This window comes from Coregonus clupeaformis, chromosome 4, assembly GCF_020615455.1.
Source record: "Coregonus clupeaformis isolate EN_2021a chromosome 4, ASM2061545v1, whole genome shotgun sequence".
Classification (NCBI taxonomy): domain Eukaryota; kingdom Metazoa; phylum Chordata; class Actinopteri; order Salmoniformes; family Salmonidae; genus Coregonus; species Coregonus clupeaformis.
The window spans coordinates 23,720,081-23,740,396 of NC_059195.1; the positions used below are offsets into that span (position 1 = coordinate 23,720,081).

The window sequence follows — 20,316 nt, forward strand, 5'->3', positions numbered from 1 at the left end:
TCTGCATGGGCTAGAAGTAGAAGCTGCCCTTAACCACAGATCTAGGATCAGAACCTTGCTCAACTCTGGTCACATCACCAATGTTCGCAGAGTTTCTTTATGTATTCCCCTTCACTGGAAATCAGTAATTTTCAAGTAATTTGCTCAAAATAGTTTCCTCTACAAAATGTGCAGTTAGTGATAGCGAGGGTATGTGTAGTTAGCTGTCGGCTGTGCATCATTAGCGAGACAGTAAGTTAGCTACAGCCAGGCTGTGTTAGTTAGTGAGACAGTGAGTTAGCCGTAGCCAGGCTGTATGTCGTTAGTGAGCCAGTGAGTTAGCCGTAGCCAGCCTGTATGTCCTTAGCGAGACAGTTTGGCGGATGGAGTGCTGTGTTTAGGTTGACACAGCTGGTGGACAGGCAGGATGTCATCTCCGAACCTCCATCTCTGTTTGTAATTCTCCCCTCAGAGAGCACATTTCCTCTGCTAAAAATAGCCCTCCCTGTGTGTGTGTGTGTGTGTGCCCCTCTCCCCTGTGTGCCCCCAGAGTGCTGTTCTTCACCCAGCGTTTCTGTGTGTGAGTGTGTGTGTGTTTAGGCCCCATTTCGTTTTTTCCCAAATTCCGTTTTGTTTTTCCAGGTTTCTGTTTTTCCCCGTTTTTTTCAGGTTTTCACTTTCAATATCACACGTTTTAAATTTCCTACTAAGTTCAATACGTTTTTTAAATATTGTTGAATGCCGTTTTAATGTCTGGATTCCGTGATTCTGTCCGTGTTTTCTGCAACTCTGATTTTATAGGGACCCATGTTTACTGTCGGAAGTAAAAAGCTGATCTAAGGTGTCACAGGGGCTCCACCAAAGGAGTCCCAGAGACAGGATAACCTGCAGGATGCACATAGTACATACACCTCTCTCTCTCTGTCTGGTTTGCCTGTAAAAGTCCCATGAAAAAGCTTATAATGGGGAAATGTGTTCAAACACTCTTCTTTTCCACATTATGACGGTCTCTTAAAGAAACTTCAAACTTCAGAGTAGAAGACAGATGCTTATTTAGTTAAAGGGGTTAAAACATGTTCAAACCACTGAGTTCAACAGAGGGTTAGAACTAGTGAATGAAATGCTCCTCTCTCTCTCGTGCTCTTTCTCCCCTCCCTCCCTCTCTCTTTCTCTCCTCCCTCCCTCTCTCTTTCTCTCCTCCCTCCCTCCCTCCCTCCATCTCTCTCTCCCCTCCCTCCCTCGCTCTCTCTGTCGGGCCTGAATGTGAGTGATGTGTGTTTATAGTGGGTCAGAGAAGCAATGGATCTGTAATGGCCTTCCTTTCTTCTCTGTTGTTTAGCCTGTCTTTCCTCTCCCATGCATGAAATTGAACACACACACACACACACACACACACACACACACACACACACACACACACACACTTTTATCTCAGCAGAGTTTCCTGTAGATAAACACAGAGGTGTGGTCAGTGCCCAGTGAGGCTTGGACACTGAGTGTGTGTGTGTGTTTGTGTGTGCATGCTCCATGGGGGGAGAAGGAATAACTCTGCCAGTCACTGGGATTAACACAGAGCTCATACATGCCCTTACCTGGAGGATATAACATGTGCTAGGCTCCACAGGTGTGTGTGTCAGTGTTTTCGGTTATGTGATATTTGTCAATTGTATTAATTCCTGTATTAAAACAGGGGTTGGGGTTAGTTTAGTTCTCTGTTCAGACAATTCATGGTGAATTGAAGATACATTTAACAATGTTCTTCTCCCCCCTCTCTCTCTCTCTCTCTCTCTCGCTCTCGCTCTCGCTCTCTAGACCAGTGTGAAAGAGGGACTGTTGCTGAAACAGACAAGTTCATTCCAGAGGTGGAAAAAACGCTATTTCAAACTGAGAGGACGCACACTTTACTATGCCAAAGATGCTAAGGTAGGACACACACACACACACACACACAGTCAGAAAAACTATTAACTGTCTCTCACTGACTCCCATATTAGCCTAGTTTAGAGGCCCAGCAAAAGCACATGACAGATAGCCACCCTATATAGAGAGCAAAAGTAATCACGTCTCTCTGTATGCACTAACTCTGCCATGGTTTGTTGAACAAAGCCTATGGAAAAGTTAATGGAGTTTTTGTAGGGTTTTTGGATAAACACCGAAAATAAACACAGACTTAAGAGATCTTGAAAAATGTATGCACTCACCTAACTAACTGTAAGTCGCTCTGGATAAGAGCGTCTGCTAAATGACTAAAATGTAAAATGTAATCTTATAAAAAATGTCTATGAGATAATCTTCATCAGCCAAGGTCACTTTTTGTGAATTTTGAAGCATTTATGTAATCAAAAAAAGCACATAAAGCAGATAAAGGCTTCATAATTCATAAAGGTCATGTTAAATGACTGATATTATCTCATAGAACAAAACGTATAAAATCTCCAAAGCCTGTGTTAACCTCAGACCTGATTTTCTGTGTTTATCCCAAAACCCTATACTTTCCCCATTCATTTTCCCCATAGGGATGGCTGAACAAGCCAGAGGTAACTAATTTCCGTGTTTTAGGACTACAAGCTGGCGAGCTCTATGTCACAGCCTTTGCTAGTTGAACCAGGTGTGTTAATGCAGGGTTGGAACAAGAGACAGCAACAAATCCTGTAGCTCTCCAGGACCAGGGTTGAAGACTGCCCTTACCCCTAACTATATACTCAGAACCCCTATCCCAAAAACGTCTTACCCCTCTACCCTTTGACCCTTAACCCTGACTTCCCTCTCCTGCTGCTGGCAGCCTGCCAAACCTTTACCCCTAACCCACATAACATCTAACTTTCTTACCCCCAGAACTAACCCTCATAATTGTTTTCCCTAACTCTCTGACCCAGAACCGCATAACCCCTAACCCCATTACCTCCATAACCCCAGACCCAAACCCTCCCCCTTGGCTCGTTGGCAGGAGTCCTGCAACTTAATATAATATATAATATAATATATTATGCCATTTAGCAGACGCTTTTATCCAAAGCAACTTACAGTCATGTGTGCATACATTTTTTTTAACGTATGAGTGGTCCCAGGGATCGAACCCACTACCCTGGCGTTACAAGCGCCATGCTCTACCAATTGAGCTACAGAGGACCACAACTTAACCCGTTACCTCTAATCCTAGCTTCCAGTCTTTCTAACCACCCTCTCCTGCACTTCCCTATGCTGTGGCAGTCTGGCATTCCATTTAACCCCTAACCTCTAACCCCAACCCCTGACCTCTCAGACTGGCAGTGTCCTGGCCCGGTGGCAGGAGCGGGCACTGCGCAGCGTTTCCAGGAGTCGTGTATGTTGGAGGGTTCTGTCCGTGTGCTGGGCAGGGCCTCGCCGCACTCCACCGTCTAGCGGATCCGAAGAAGGTCTGATGTCAATACGGGTCAGCTGCAGCGCCACGACCGGACCACCTTAGTACCATTCCATCCTCGCTCAGCCCACCCGTAGACTCTGATTTAAACCTCTAGACTCCAATTTAAGGCTCTTTACTCACTTTGAAGGCATTAGGCTCTAGACTTTAAGGCTGTAACGTCAGTCCTCGAGGGCTACAGTCCTGCTGGCATTTATTCCTGTCTCTTCTATTGGGTCAATGAATATGTCTGATTAGCTAAAGAGTCAACATAACATTTTTGGACAGGTGTACCTCAGGTAAACAAGCAAGACACTGTGGCCCACAGAGGACCAGAGTTTGACCACCTGCTCCAGAACTACAGGATACCCCCCTCCCCCTCTACATCCGCTATGTTGCCGTGTTCACTCCGGCATCGCCTAGAAAGGCTGTTTGCTCTGGCATTGCTTAGGAGTCTGTTCATGCTTAGAAAGCCTTCTTTCTACATTACTCCCTCATGGATGTGTATCAATGGTCTAAAGTGGCCTCCTCTCCTCTGCTATCTCCTGTCCTCTCTTCTCTCTCCCCTATTTTCTTCCTAAGAACTGCTCTTTCTCAATGGGACAGTAGATTAGGATTGGTCAGGACCCTGGTCCTGGGGAGCTGCAGTCAGGTGTGCAGGCTTTTGTTCAAGTGCAGCACTAAAATCTGATTCCCATCCAGGACCAGGACTGTTGTAGATAAGGGTGGTAATCATTAGGGCACGCAACTTGAAAAATGTGCAGTAGCCGTTCCCTGGTTCTGTTCGTTTTCTTCTGTTTGGTGCCTAATGAACATGACCCAAGAGATTAGAACAGGAGAGGAAGCCACCTGAGGTTATTGAGATGCAGGCTAGGAGCTTTGCTCCTGTCTTGTGGGAGAAACTTACCTCACTTCCACTGTCCAGACCACCTCCACTCTGTCCTGTCCGTCCTCTACATGTCTATCCCTCTGTCTGCTGGCCTGCTAGGGGGCACTGTGCAGCCAGGTGCTTTGTTTCATCATCACAATGCAACCACAGAGACTCCCTTGACAAACATCTCTTTCTATAGGCCTAGAACTTTCTATATGGAACAGCTAGCTCGCTAGCTAATGGACAGTGTTTTGGCCTGAGTTGATTCTCAGCTCTACCCTCTTATCTCTGTCCATGACATTCAGTCCTAAAGTCTAGGGGTTAAATTGGGACTAGGAGTCAGTATGCACTAATGTCACGCCATTGCTACACACAGCTTTCACGACGATGCCAGAGAGCGAGATAAACATTCAACATCCATACTCACCTTTACCTAGACCCTGTTCCAATACGTCCAAAATCCAACCTTCTTTCTTCCTTTCCTCGAAGTAATTGGATTGGTTGAAGGGTTTCACTTATCCAATCACATACTGTCACGAGTTACAAAGCCAGAACCCAGAAGCAGACCAGGACAAGGTAAGTTGAAACGAAGGTGAGTGTTTATTTACAAATTCAAGAGTGATGCTGAATAATCCAGGGAACAGAGCGGGCGGCGTTGATTAGTTGTTGGGGGTGCAGTGGTTGATCCAATCATGGCTCGGCAGCCGCCGACCACCAGGCAGAGGTTGGATGAAGGTTCCGGACGAGTGACTGCAGATGGAACAAAACGGAGGTAAGTAAACAACAAACCAACAAGGTGCAAAACAACAAAACTAACGCTAGAAGCTCTAAGACTGATACTCTGGTAAACCTACTGTTCATGGCTAACGATCCGGCAGGGAATGGATGTTAGGCCAGAGCCTAAGAAGGGGTGATGATCAGGACCAGGTGTGCAGATTGCTGATGGGATGCAGGTGCGGAAATCAAGAGAGCTCCCCGGAGCGTTCCAGAACCCTCGGGAAACTGGAGATCCCGAGCAGAAAAACTAGTCCACAGACAGGACCCGACTCAGACTGCCGGGATCGTTACAGTACCCCCCCCTCCGGCGAAACGCCACCGGCGGACTCCCGGAGCGCCAGGATGGAGGCGGTAGAAGTCACGGATGAGGTCAGCATCTAGGATCTGTCGCCGCGGAATCCAACTCCTCTCTTCAGGACCATACCCCTCCCAGTCCACGAGATACTGGAAACCCCGGCCCCGCCGTCTGGAATCCATGATCGTCGCACCGTGTAGGCAGGACCACCTCCGATCATCCGAGGAGGAGGAGGAGGAGGCGGAGGAGGCAACAGAGGACTGAGGAAAACAGGCTTGAGGCAGGAGACATGAAAGGTGGGATGGACTCTGAGCGTCCTCGGGAGTTTGAGTCGAACTGCCACCGGATTGATCACCTTCTCCACCACAAACGGACCAATGAACTTCGGTAACAACTTCCTAGACTCAGTCCGTAAAGGAAGATCCCGTGTGGCCAACCAGACCCTATCTCCGATGGTGTAGGTGGGAGCGGGGATCCGGCGACGATTCGCCTGGAGCTGATACCGGTCGAAACTCTAAGGGAGTGCCTTTCTGGCCCGATGCCAGGTCCGGTGGCAACGCGAATATGGGCCTGAACAGAAGGCACTGAGAGCTCCTTCTCCTGAGAAGGGAACAAGGGAGGTTGGTAGCCATACAGGCACTGGAAGGGGAGACATCCCAGTGGCAGATGTAGGGAGAGTATTGTGGGCATACTCAACCCAAGGCAACTGAGAGACCCAGGAGGTGGGGTTGGAAGAGGCCAGGCAGCGTAGCGTGGATTCCATCTTCTGGTTGGCTCTCTCCGCCTGACCATTAGATTGGGGGTGAAAACCAGATGTGAGACTGACTGTAGCTCCAATGGCCAAACAGAAGGACTTCCAGACAGCAGAGGTAAACTGAGGGCCACGGTCGGAAACGATATCACTGGGCAACCCGTGGACCCTGAAAACCTCCTAACCAGGATCTCGGACGTCTCCGAGGCAGAGGGAAGCTTGGCAATTGGCACAAAGTGGGCGAACTTGCTGAATCTGTCCCACGATAGTCAGAACGACCGTGTTCCCTCAGAAGCGGGCAACCCAGTGACAAAGTCCAGGGCCAGATGCGACCATGGTCGCCGGGGAATAGGAAGGGGGTGAAGTAGTCCAGAGCTGGGCGATTGGTACCCTTATTCTGCGCACACACTGGACAGGCAGCAACATAACCCCGAGTATCCTCGGCCATGGCAGGCCACCAAAAACGTCTGCGAAGAAACGCCATCGTCCGAGCCACGCCAGGGTGACAAGCCATCTTGCTGGCGTGGGACCATTTGAGGACCGCAGGACCGAACCGACTCAGGCACAAACAACCGACCGGATGGACCGTTACCGGGACCGGGCTGCGTCCGAAGAGCCGCCATCACCTCCTCCTCAATCTTCCACCTAACAGCTCCCACGACGCAGTTCCGGGGGAGAATTGTCTCGGTCTTGGACCCACTCTCCTCCGTCTTGGAGAACATCCGAGACAAGGCGTCCGCCTTGCCGTTCTTAGATCCAGGTCGGAACGTCAGGGAAAAAATTGAATCGTCCGAAAAACAACGACCACCTGGCCTGACGGGGAGTTGAGACGTCTAGCCGATTGCACGTAAGCAAGATTCTTGTGGTCAGTCCAGACAATAAACGGTTGCTCCGCCCCCTCCAACCAGTGGCGCCACTCCTCCAAGGCAAGTTTCACCGCGAGAAGCTCCCGGTTACCCACATCGTAATTCCTCTCCGCAGGCGAAAGGCGACGAGAGTAGTAGGCGCAGGGATGGAGTTTACTGTCCGTGGAGCATCGCTGCGACAGGATGGCGCCAACTCCCACATCAGACGCGTCCACTTCAACGACGAACTGACGGGCCGTGTCCGGTTGAGAGAGAATCGGTGCGTTGGTGAATCGCCTCTTCAAATCCAGAAACGCTCGATCCGCCTCCGGATTCCACTTGAAGGTCCTGATACTGGAAGTCAAGGCAGTTAACGGAGCGGCCACACGGCTGTAATCCCGGATGAATCTGCGGTAGAAATTCGCAAACCCCAAAAATCTCTGGAGCTGCAATCTCGTACCGGGCTGGGCCCATTCCAGAACCGCTCTAACCTTCTCCTGGTCCATCCTAATCTCTCCCCTGGAGATGATGTACCCGAGAAAGGATGTCGTGTGGGCGTGAAACTCGCACTTCTCGGCCTTCACGAACAGGCGATTCTCCAACAATCGCTGCAGAACCTGCCGGACATGCTGGACGTGGTCGGAAGGTTCCTTCGAGAAGATCAGAATGTCATCCAGGTAAACAAACACAAAGAGACCGATCATATCTCTCAGGACGTCGTTCACCATACTCTGGAATACCGCTGGAGCATTGGTCCAGTCCAAACGGCATCACCTGATACTCGAAGTGACCCATCGGTGTATTGAAACCCGTCAACCACTCGTCTCCCTCTCTGATCCGGACCATGTGATACGCATTGCGTAGGTCTAGCTTGGTGAACACCGTAGCACCCTGTAAGGAGTCGAAGGCAGAACTCATCAAGGGCAGGGGATACTTGTTCTTGACCGTGATGTCATTCAACCCCCGATAATCAATACACGGTCGAAGAGAGCCATCCTTCTTACCCACAAAGAAGAATCCTGCCCCCAGGGGTGATGACGAGGGGACGAACGAGACCAGCAGCTAGGGACTCCTTGATGTAGGTCTCCAAAGCCTCACGTTCAGGGCGGGAGATACTGTATAACCTTCCCTTGGGGTAGACAGCTCCAGGGAACAGGTTGATGGCACAATCATATGGTCGGTGGGGAGGGAGTGACAGAGCCTTCTGCTTACTGAACACTTCCCCAAATCGTGATATGTCTCGGGAACCAGGGACAAATCTGGGGGTTTAGCCTCAATCACCTGACTGGGAACTGAATGGGGACAGGCAGTCTTGAGACAGTTAGCATGACAATCAAGGCTCCAACTCGTTACCTTGCCCGTCACCCAATCGAACGTGGGATTGTGTTCCTTCAGCCAGGGGGTATCCAAGGACCAGAGGAACATGGGAAGACGGCAGAATGAAGAATGAAATCATCTCCGAATGATTCCCCGACAACAGCATCTTAACCGGTTCAGTCCTCATCGTGATACGTGCCGGACTACTGCCGTTCAGAGTGGTCGCTTCAATGGCTTCCGGCAATTGCTCCTTGGAAAGCCCCAGCTGTTCCACCAACTCGGCATCAAGAAAGCTTCCATCGGCACCTGAATCGATAAAGCGTTAATCGCTAAGCTCTGATTCCTGTTAACAAGGGTAGCCGGGAAACGGGGTCTGACAGAGGTACTGAGAGGTTGAAACTGGCTCGCTAAAAGTCCTCCCAACTTTAGCGAGCCGGGCAGTTTGACGACCGCCGGGAACAAGTGGAGATGTAATGTCCCGAGCTACCACAGTAGAGGCAGCAGTTGGTCTTACGTCTATGTTGACGCTCCTCCTTGGTTAACCCGTGCCGCCCCACTTGCATGGGTTCAGAATCGGGAGAGAGGACCTCTCCACTAATCCTTTGTGGTGGAGAATGATCGACGTGTTCTGGTCCACCACCCGACCCGACTGGGAACTGAGAAGCTGATCGATTGGACGGACCCCATTGCTTCTCCTCCTTCGCTCTCGGCCTCGATTATCCACCCGAATAGACAAGGCTACCAAGCTGTCCAGGTCACTAGGCTCCGGATAGGAGATCAACTCATCCTTGAGCTGCTCCGACAGACCCTGGTAAAGGCCGCTTGCAGAGACTCCTCATTCCACCCACTCTCCACAGCCAACGTCTTGAACTCGATCACGAAGTCGGCCACGCTGCGAGTTCCTTGGTGAAGCGAAAACAGGCGCCTAGCTGCGTCCCTCCCTCGGACGGAATGGTCGAAGAGCTTCCTCATCTCGGCCGTGAACCCCTGGTATGAAGCCATGCAGGGGTCTTGTCGTTCCCAAACGGCTGAAGCCCACTCAGCGCTCGACCACGCAGCAACTCAATCACAAAGGCTATCCTAGCCTTGTCTGTGGCATAAGAGTAGGGCTGTAGATCGAACACTAACCCACACTGCATAAGGAAAGAACGGCATCTTCCCAGCTCCCCCTCATATTTATCCGGCGTCGGAACCTTGGGCTCACGGAAGGACACAGCTCCAGACCGCGGCAGGCGAGATGGGTGAAACTCGGTAGTGGATCCTCCACCGGAAACTTGCGCTGGTTCTGGACCTCCGTCAGACCGGTAGAAAGGTTCGAACTGACAACGCTATCTCCTGTAGTGCCGTGCTATGTTGTCCCAACATCTTCTCCTGATGGGAAATGGCATGGCGAACAGAGTCCAGGTCCGCTGGGTTCATTACTGGCCGGATCGTTCTGTCACGAGTTACAAAGCCAGAACCCAGAAGCAGACCAGGACAAGGTAAGTTGAAACGAAGGTGAGTGTTTATTTACAAATTCAAGAGTGATGCTGAATAATCCAGGGAACAGAGCGGGCGGCGTTGATTAGTTGTTGGGGGTGCAGTGGTTGATCCAATCATGGCTCGGCAGCCGCCGACCACCAGGCAGAGGTTGGATGAAGGTTCGGACGAGTGACTGCAGATGGAACAAAACGGAGGTAAGTAAACAACAAACCAACAAGGTGCAAACAACAAAACTAACGCTAGAAGCTCTAAGACTGATACTCTGGTAAACCTACTGTTCATGGCTAACGATCCGGCAGGGAATGGATGTTAGGCCAGAGCCTAAGAAGGGTGATGATCAGGACCAGGTGTGCAGATTGCTGATGGGATGCAGGTGCGGAAATCAAGAGAGCTCCCCGGAGCGTTCCAGAACCCTCGGGAAACTGGAGATCCCGAGCAGAAAAACTAGTCCACAGACAGGACCCGACTCAGACTGCCGGGATCGTTACACATACAGATTAATGACTAGATCAAAGGGGGAGGAAAGAAGGGTTCCTAAGTATTTGAACAGGGCCTTAGTCTACACCGTCTCTGAGTAATGAATGTCTACTTACAGTTGTCACATGGCTCAATAGTGAATGATCCTGCTGTGTGTTAGTTTATAAGGATGGTGTGTGTGTGTGTGCTTGAGTGTGCATACATGTGTGTGTGTGTTTGTCATTGCTGAGACCTCAAACAGACTCACACACATACACTCGATAGAAGCCATGTCATGACAGCCAAGAGTGCTTGAAGAGGGGGCAATGTTTATGCTGGCATGCCACACACAATCTCTCAGAACCCCACTGCCCACACACACACACACACTCTGGCTAGTGTCCCCATCCTGCTCTTAAACCATCCCTGGAGAGTGTCATAAACAGGGCATTTCTCTGACAGCTGCAGCCTTTAAGGACACACACACACACACACTAGGGGCATTCCTCTACTATAACAGCGGCAGCTGCACTGTAGTTGGCCTCCAGCCCTTTTAAGAGCTCAGCAGCAGGGCAGGCAGTAGTGATGTCATCATCCGGCAGGTTGTGTGTTTGGATATCATGTTCCTATTAGCAGGTCCTGGCTCGTCTGCTCTCTACTGACTGACTGACTGAATGGGGTTGTTCCAACATTGACTTAATCTGGTCTCATTCATTGTGTGTGTGTGTCACTCAGTAGTAGCAGTGTGTTTGAGTCTGTGCCAGAGGTGGGATAAATAACAGCTATTCTTCAATCTACGCCATCAGCTCTACAGTTAGTTGGCCTACGTTGAATTCATCAAGATCATCATTATTATGGTTATTTGGCCTGCTTCTTATTACTATTACAATAGACATAAGGCTCATTATAGCTCCTCATATAGAACATATAATAATGCATAATGCTTATAGCAGTTCATATAACACAGGAATGGCCAACCTTCCTCCTGGAGTGCTGTACTGGGTGTGCAGGCTTTTGATCCAGCCCTGCGCCAACACCCCAGATAAAACTTATTAAGGTCCTGACGAGCAGCTGATTAGCTGAATCAGAGGTGTTAAAGCAGGGCTGGAGCAAAACCCTGCACACCTAGTAGGAAGGTTACCTACCCCTGATAGAACATATGATCATGTATAATGCTTATAGCTCTTCATACAGAGTAAGTATATGATACTGCATGATGTCAGTCTGTTGCCCAATTATTGGCAAAATAGCTGATCTGATTGGTCGAAAGTCCAATTATTGAAAAAAATATCTGAATTGGGCTGCCTGTGTAAACATAGCCTAAGATTCAGGGTTGTGGTCAGTTTTATTTCTATTCATTAGGGATTGAATCTTAAGATCAGATGTTTAAGTGTTTTTAACTCAAGACTTTATGTAAATTGTGCATTGTGATCTATAGGGAAATGTGCACAGACATTGTAGTGGTGTGCACAGCTCTCAAGTCATTATAATTTCAAATTTTCTTTTTCTTTTTTGGTCTAGGTCAGTTAAGATTGACCCCAGCCCTGAAGTCATTATTTAAGATAAGGCTCCCATAGAACACCCTTCATAGTAGTCAAGGGTTAAGATAAGAGATGTTTTGTGTATTAGCATTTTGTGTGTTTTATCATACTCAGAGTACTCAATCTGTTGTTCTGTTTGGTCTACCTCCTCTCCTACAGTCTCTGATATTTGATGAGGTGGACCTATCAGATGCCAGCGTGGCTGAGTCCAGCACTAAGAATGTCAACAACAGCTTCACGGTGAGATTCTACATGAATGTACACATGCACGCACACACACACAAAATCTAATCAAACGTTTATTACGCATGTACAGTATACAACAGGTGTAAAAAAGATGAGAATGTATGCAATATACAAGGTCACTGCCAATATCATATCAATGTGCAAGGATACAGTGGTAGTAGGTATGTACAGGTAGGCAGGGGTAAAAGTGACTGGGCAGCAGGATAAATATAATAATAATAATAGTAGCATCAGTATCTAAACTGCCTGTTGATGTCTAGCCACACACACACACACACACACACACACACACACACACACACACACACACACACACACACACACACACACACACACACACACACACACACACACACAGTGGCTAGACATCAACAGGCAGTTTAGTTATTTTTATCTTCAACATTAGGTGGCGCTGCAGATCAATGGGCTATGCTAAGGCAACCGAAGTCTAATGTTGATGATGATTGCTTCAATGTGGTGTGTGTGTGAAAGAGATGTAAGCAAACATCTTGTCAATTGGGATGCAAACTGACAGGGAACAGTGAGTGGGTTCTTGTTCTTCTATAAATGTTCTCCTCTCTCTTTCTCTCTTTCTCTCACACACACTCACTCACTCACACACATGCGCATTCGCACAAGCACAAAGGAGTGAGTGAGGGCATGTCTTTCTATAAATGTCCGCCCTCTCCCCTGGCGTTGCTATAAAAAGAAAGCAGAAGGAGGAGAGAGGGAGGAGGGGAGTAAGAGAGAGAGTTCAGAGGTGAACACAGAGCTATTTTTAGCATCGCCTTTAGTGCTTCCCTGAGCATGTTTGGGATGACTTGACTGCTGGCATATTGGTTTGTGTGTGTGTTTGCATGTCTGCCTGCTTGCAAGCTTGTATATTTGTGTGTGTGTTTGCGTGTCTGCCTGCTTGCTAGCCAAGCTTATTTGACCCCAAGGGGTCAAGCAGTGACGAGCTCCGACTACATCGATTCGCCCAAGGTTAATACTTCTAAAAATGTAAATTGTTAAACACTTACCTTATACCTATGTTTGTCCTCTGTAGTTCCATGCCTTTCTTTGTTTGCTAAAATCCATACTTTTGTCAAATACAACCACTGACTGTTTCCTAGTTTATGTTGCTATAAAATGGTAACTCAGCGCATGTGCCAATTTAATCTCAGATGACGTAGGGTAATGTACATTTTAGAGCCATCTTAGAGCAACAGAAAATGAGGATACGGTCACTGGCTGTATTTGACAAACGTTTTGTGAAAAAGTATGGATTTCAGCAATCGAAGAAAGGCACACAACTACAGAGGACCAATATAGGTACAAGGTAAGCGTTTCATAATAGCATTTGTTTTTAAAGTATTGACCTTGGGATAATCAATGTAGTCTGCGTTGAATTCCACAGAGCCTGGTCTCTGCTCCACTCCGTTGGTGGAGTTAATCAGAAACTTCCTTCACCATGAGTTTAGTTAGCTACCTACTTGCAAGCTTGTATATTTGTGTGTATGTATGTGTGTTCGTGTTTGCGTATCTGCCTTCATGAACACTTTTGTGTGTGTGTGTGTGTTGGGCACGTGCAGTGCAGGGGAATGCACATGCTATCTAATGTTTCTTATGAAGTGGGGGTGCAGCTTATAGAGAGATCAACACAACCCTCAGAATGACTGTAGAGACAAACCACATCAGAGAGCGGAATTAGGAAGGGGAGAAAGGGATGGAAAGAGAGGGAGGGTTAGAGAGAGAAAGAAAGCTGGAAAGGAGAGGGGCATGGATGGAGAGAAAAAGAAAGCAGGAGGGAAGGAAGGAAGGAGAGATGGGGGCAATGGAGAGAGGAAAAACAAGGGACAGAAAGAAAGAGCGAAATGAAAAGGGAGGGAAAGAGAGTGAGAAAGAAAGAGGAAGAGAGATTTAATAGCGCAGAAGTTTTTGTTCTGGAACTCTCTCTAACCAAACACATTCCACTATCTCCAGGCCATTTACATGTGCAGACCTTTAAACACCAAGGACAGGGATGTGTTTTGGGTTAGGCTATTCAGGGGTGTGTTTTGGGTCAGGTTATTTAGGGGTGCATTTTGGGTCAGGTTTTTTATGGGTGCGTTTTGGGTCAGGTTAGCTAGGGGGGTGTGTTGGGTCAGGCTATTCAGGGGTGTGTTTTGGGTCAGGCTATTCTTGTCACGACTGTCTGTGAGATGCGGTAAACGAAGTCAGGCGCAGGACACAGAACTCTCGGATACGTACTTTTAATACGAAAAGGATCCAAAAGGACACAGAAAATAACTCCACGCAGGGAGGAAATAACCCGCTCACAAAATAGACAACCGTGAAGGGGAAAACAATCACACACAAAGTACAGATGAGAGACAGGGGTAATTATAAGGGAAACAATTAACATAATGACGAACAGGTGTAAACAATACAGACAAAACTAAACAAACACCGATAACATCGAATGGCAGTAGCTAGTACTCCGGGGACGACGAACGCCGAAGCCTGCCCGAGCAAGGAGGAGGAGCAGCCTCGGCAGAATCCGTGACAGTACCCCCCTTGACGCGCAGCTCCAGCCGTGCGCCGACCCCGGCCTCGGGGACGGCCAGGAGGACGCGGAGCAGGGCGAGTTGGGTGACTCCGGTGGAACTCTGTCAACTGATCTAGGATGTCCCTCCTAGGGACCCAGCACCGTTCCTCCGGACCGTACCCCTCCCACTCCACGAGATACTGCAGACCCCCCATCCGACGCCTCGAATCCACGATGGAACGGACTGAGTACGCCGGAGCCCCTTCGATGTCTAGTGGGGACGGAGGGGCCTCTCGTACCTCATTCTCCTGGAGTGGACCAGCTACCACCGGTCTGAGGAGAGACACATGGAACGAGGGGTTAATGCGATAATTAACAGGTAGCTGTAACCTATAACATACCTCGTTCAATCTCCTCAGGACTTTAAATGGCCCCACAAACCGCCGGCGCAGGTGAAGGGGCAGGTTTCTGGTCGAGAGCCAGACCCGATCTCCCGGTGCATAAACCGGACCCTCACTGCGGTGGCGATCGGCGCTCGCCTTTTTGCCGTCTGATGGCGCGCTGCAGATGGACGTGCGCAGCGTTCCATGTCTCCTCCGAGCGCCGAAACCATTCATCCACCGCAGGAGCCTCGATCTGGCTCTGATGCCAGGGTGCCAGAACCGGCTGATAGCCCAACACACACTGGAAAGGAGTGAGATTAGTGGAGGAGTGGCGGAGTGAGTTTTGGGCTATCTCTGCCCAGGGAATATACCCCGACCACTCCTCCTGCCGGTCCTGGCAGTAGGACCTCAGAAACCTACCCACATCTTGGTTTACTCTCTCCACCTGCCCATTACTCTCAGGGTGAAAACCAGAGGTAAGGCTGATCGAGACCCCCAAACGTTCCATAAACGCCCTCCACACTCTAGAGGTGAACTGGGGACCCCGATCAGACACTATATCCTCAGGCACCCCGTAGTGCCGGAAAACGTGAGTAAACAGGGCTTCGGCCGTTTGTAGGGCTGTAGGAAGACCTGGCATAGGGATGAGACGGCAGGCCTTAGAAAACCGATCCACAACGACCAAGATCGTGGTATTCCCCTGGGAGGGGAAAAGGTCCGTGACAAAATCCACCGACAGTTGAGACCACGGCCGTTGTGGAACGGGGAGAGGTTGTAACTTCCCCCTGGGCAGGTGTCTAGGCGCCTTACACTGGGTGCACACCGAGCAGGAATAAACGTAAACTCTCTCGTCCTTAGCTAAGGTGGGCCACCAGTACTTCCCGCTAAGACAGTGCACCGTCCGACCAATTCCAGGATGACCAGAGGAGGGTGACGTGTGAGCCCAATAAATCAGTCGGTCACGGACCTCGAGCGGCACGTACCTCCGTCCCTCTGGACACTCTGGGGGAGAAGGGTCGGTACGTAACGCCCGCTCGATCTCCGTGTCGACCTCCCACACCACCGGTGCCACGAGACAAGACTCCGGTAGTGTGGGCGTGGGCTCAATGGACCTCTCCTCTGTGTCATATCGTCGGGACAGGGCGTCTGCCTTAACGTTCTGTGACCCGGGGATATACGTGATCTTAAAGACAAACCGGGCCAGAAACATGGCCCACCTAGCCTGACGAGGGTTCAGTCTCTTCGCTGCCCAGATGTACTCCAGGTTACGATGGTCAGTCAGAATGAGAAAAGGGTGGTTAGCCCCCTCAAGCCAATGTCTCCACACCTTCAGGGCCTGGACCACAGCTAGCAGCTCCCTGTCCCCCACGTCATAATTGCGCTCCGCCGGACTGAGCTTCTTAGAATAGAAAGCACAGGGGCGGAGTTTTGGGAGGCGTGCCCGAGCGCTGAGACAGTATAGCACCGATCCCCGCCTCGGACGCATCCACCTCGACTTGGAACGCCAAAGAGGGGATCCGGATGTGCCAGCACCGGAGCTGAGGTGAACAGGTCCTTCAAATGACTAAACGCCCTGTCCGCCTCAGCCGACCACTGCAACGCACCGGGCCCCCCTTTAGCAGGGAGGTAATGGGAGCCGCTACCTGTCCAAAACCCCGGATAAACCTCCGGTAGTAATTGGCAAAACCCAAAAACCGCTGCACCCCCTTTACTGTAGTTGGAGTCTGCCAATTACGCACGGCTGAAACGCGGTCAATCTCCATCTCCACCCCTGACGCAGACAACCGATGTCCCAGGAAGGAGATGGACTCCTGGAAAAACAGACATTTCTCTGCCTTCACATACAGATCATGCTCCAACAGTCTACCCAGCACCCGACGTACCAGGGACACATGCTCGGTACGTGTAGCGGAGTATATCAGAATGTCATCAATATACACCACTACCCCCTGTCCATGCAAATCCCGGAAAATCTTGTCTACAAATGATTGGAAGACTGAAGGAGCATTCATTAGACCGTATGGCATGACGAGGTACTCATAGTGACCCGAGGTGGTACTGAAGGCTGTTTTCCACTCATCTCCCTCCCGAATGCGCACCAGGTTGTAAGCGCTCCTGAGATCCAATTTTGTGAAGAAGCGCCCCGTGTAATGACTCCGTCATACTAGCAATCAGAGGGAGAGGATAGCTGTATTTAATAGTGATCTGATTGAGACCACGGTAATCAATACACGGGCGTAAACCCCCATCCTTCTTCTTCACAAAAAATAAACTTGAGGACGCAGGAGAAGTGGAAGGCCGTATGTATCCCTGTCTCAAGGATTCGGCGACGTATGTCTCCATAGTAGCCGTCTCCTCCTGAGACAGAGGATACACATGGCTGCGAGGGAGCGCCGCGCCAACCTGGAGGTCTATCGCACAATCCCCCTGTCGATGAGGTGGTAATTGAGTCGCCTTCTTCTTACAGAAGGCGCTTGCCAAATCGGCATACTCAGGAGGAATGTGCATTGTGGGCATTTGGTTCGGACTCTCCACCGTCGTTGCCCCTACGGAAACACCTACACACCGCCCCCACACACTGATCAGACCATCCCTTGAGAGCCCTCTGTTGCCATGAAATGTTGGGGTCATGAGATATTAACCAGGGAAGTCCCAACACCACTGGAAACGCAGGAGAGTCAATTAAATACAACTGTATAGTCTCCTCATGACCCTTCTGCGTTTTCATCTTCAGTGGCGCTGTGACCTCCCTAATCAATCCCGACCCCAAAGGCCGGCTATCTAGGGCATGGATAGGGAAGGGCACATCGACTGGTAATATAGGGATCCCTAACTTATATGAGAAATGGCGATCAATAAAATTCCCAGCTGCGCCTGAATCGACTAGCGCCTTATGCTGGGAGTAAGAAGAAACTTCTGGAAACATCACTTGGATACACATATGAACAGCAGAGAGCTCTGGGTGTTGGGACCTTACTCACCGGGAATGACTCATCAGTGCGCTGCCTGCTGCCTTGAATCCGAGGAGACCCTCCCCAGCACCGAACCGCCGTGTGTCCTCGGCGGCCACAGTTGGTGCAGGGGACAGCCTCCTGCCTGGCCTCCCTACTACCAGCACCCCCGAGCTCCATAGAGCTCGGCTCGGAGGTGCTGGGGAATGGAATGGACGGCCCCAGCGCTGGACGTCCGCGGGTAGCCAACAGGGTATCCAAGCGAATCGACATGTCCACCAGCTGATCGAAGGTTGGTGTCCCTGCAGGCCAGCTCTCGACGAACGTCCTCCCTCAGGCTGCATCTGTAGTGGTCGATGAGGGCCCTCTCATTCCATCCCGAATTGGCAGCCAGAGTCCGGAAGTCCAGTGCGAATTCCTGCGCGCTCCTTCTCCCCTGTCTGAGGTGGAATAGACGCTCACCCGCCGCCTTCCCCTCCGGGGGATGATCGAACACTGCCCTGAAGCGGCGGGTGAACTCCGCATAGTTCACAGTAGCGGCGTCTATCCCTCCCCACTCGGCGTTGGCCCACTCCAGTGCCTTGCCGGCCAGACAGGAGATGAGGGCGGACACGCTCTCGTATCCCGAGGGTGCCGGGTGAATGGTTGCCAGGTAAAGTTCCACCTGGAGCAGGGAACCCTGACACCCGGCTGCGGTGCCATCATAAGCCCTCGGGAGCCCTTTGGTCACTCTTCAGGGATGTGTTTTAAGTTAGGCTATTCAGGGGTGCGTTTTGGGTCAGGTTATTTAGGGTTGTGTTTTGGGACAGGGTATTCAGGGGTGTGTTTTGGATCAGGGTATTCTCTGCTCTCTTCAGACAGGTGTCTTTTTAAGTCCCTTGGGGAATGTGCAATGCTGAACTCCTGGGGTGCCATTATTAATGGAGGGCTCTTCGCCTGTGTGTGTTTGTGTGTGTGTGTGTCTGTGTGTGTGTGCGTGCGAGAGAGTGATAGTGAGAGAGAGAGAGAGAGAGAGAGAGTGCTGCTCCATGTGACAGTGTGCTTGTGTGGTGCGCTGTTTGTTCCTCAAGCGGCTGAGGGTCTACTGCAGTGAGGGAGACACACACACATACACACACACACACACACACACACGGAGAGGGGGAGACCAGGCTTCACCATTCAGCACGACCGCACACACTCTCCTTCAGAGAGAGAAAGAGAGAGAGTGAGAGTGGGGGTAAGTGCATTGCAGTACGGCTTTCAGACATAGTTAGTGGTAATGAATACTGCAGTTTGTCTCTGTCTGTCTCTCTGTATGTCTCTGTCTCTTTGTATGTATCTGTCTGTATGTCTCTGTCTGTGTCTGTCTGTGTGTCTGTGAGCTGAAAGATGCTGTTGTCGTCTGTGCAGGTGGGTTTGTACTGGGGATGGGATAGCATGATATAGGGAGTGGGACAGATACTGTTCAGTGCATGGCGTGATAGAATGCTAAAAGGTTGTGTGTTAGCCTTTGTATTATTGATGTCGTTCGTGTCTGTCCTTCTCTCTTTCTGTGTGTGTGTGTGTGTGTGTGTGTGTGTGTGTGTGTGTGTGTGTGTGGTGGGGGCAGCATGGTCCTATTTGGGTACTGAGGTGTGTGTGTGTGTGTGTGTGTGTGCGCTGCTTGCGTGTGCTTGTGTGTGTATGTGTTTGTGTATGCGGGTAGTGTGTGTGTATGTAGTGTGGGAGGCTGCTGTGAATATAAGATGAGATGTAGCTGGGGAAAGCACCTTGCGGTACATGTGAGGGTGCTTGCTACGGATTTTGCATGGATACTAGGCTCAGATAAATGATGATTGTTTCGTAGGGACTTTAATGTCCTCGAACTTAACCCTTTAAGTGGCGTGGAAATAGATATTGTGTGTATTGGCTATAGTGTGTATTTTCTCAAACAGTGTAATTGTGTTAGCTGCTGATGTAGATTGTTGATTGTATGTAGTAATAGGTTTTTATTCATTCATTACAATTTATTAGTCATGAAGCAATAAACGTCTGCACATGCACAATGACCGTATGAGTCTGCGTGTGTGTGTGTGAGTCTGCGTGTGTGTGTGAGAGTCTGCGTGTGTGCATTTGTGGTCCTGTCATGTGGTAATTTCTGCAAGTGGTAATTTTCTCTGCATGTTAGTGAATAGAATATTGTAATGCCTTGCTATTCAATTTAGATGATCAAATCTTGATGACTCTAATGCTGTGATCTCAACTCCAGGCAATTGAAACTAATTTAGATAGATGATACCCTTGTATACCAGCCCATTATAGAAGCTGGATGTTAGGTTAGATACTGTTATAGTGTTCAAGCAATGAAAACCCAATCTAGATGTGATTTCTAGATAAAGGGCAGTGGTAGAGTCATAGAGTGGGATCCTGGTGATTAGAGATGACTGTGGGGCTATGAAGAGTCCGCTCTAAAAGGTGAAAAATGATTGATTATTAAAATGATTACCAATCAAACATGGAAAATGAATGTATATGATTATAAATTACACACTCACACACACCTAAACACTCCT

General features: G+C 49.7%; 1 protein-coding gene across 6 annotated transcripts in view; it reads left to right on the plus strand.

The window, feature by feature from the left end:
• Window positions 1–20,316, plus strand: part of dgkh (diacylglycerol kinase, eta) — a 100,726-nt gene that overhangs the window by 32,857 nt on the left and 47,553 nt on the right. For 5 of the 6 annotated variants that reach the window (XM_041868574.2, XM_041868583.2, XM_041868591.2 and 2 more), the window contains 2 exons: window positions 1,792–1,902; window positions 11,853–11,933. In XM_041868574.2, the coding sequence (XP_041724508.1) occupies window positions 1,792–1,902; window positions 11,853–11,933 (192 nt within the window). Of the gene's footprint in view, window positions 1–1,791; window positions 1,903–11,852; window positions 11,934–18,857; window positions 19,002–20,316 lie in introns of those variants that run through there. The other variant, XM_041868599.2, reaches the window with a different exon arrangement.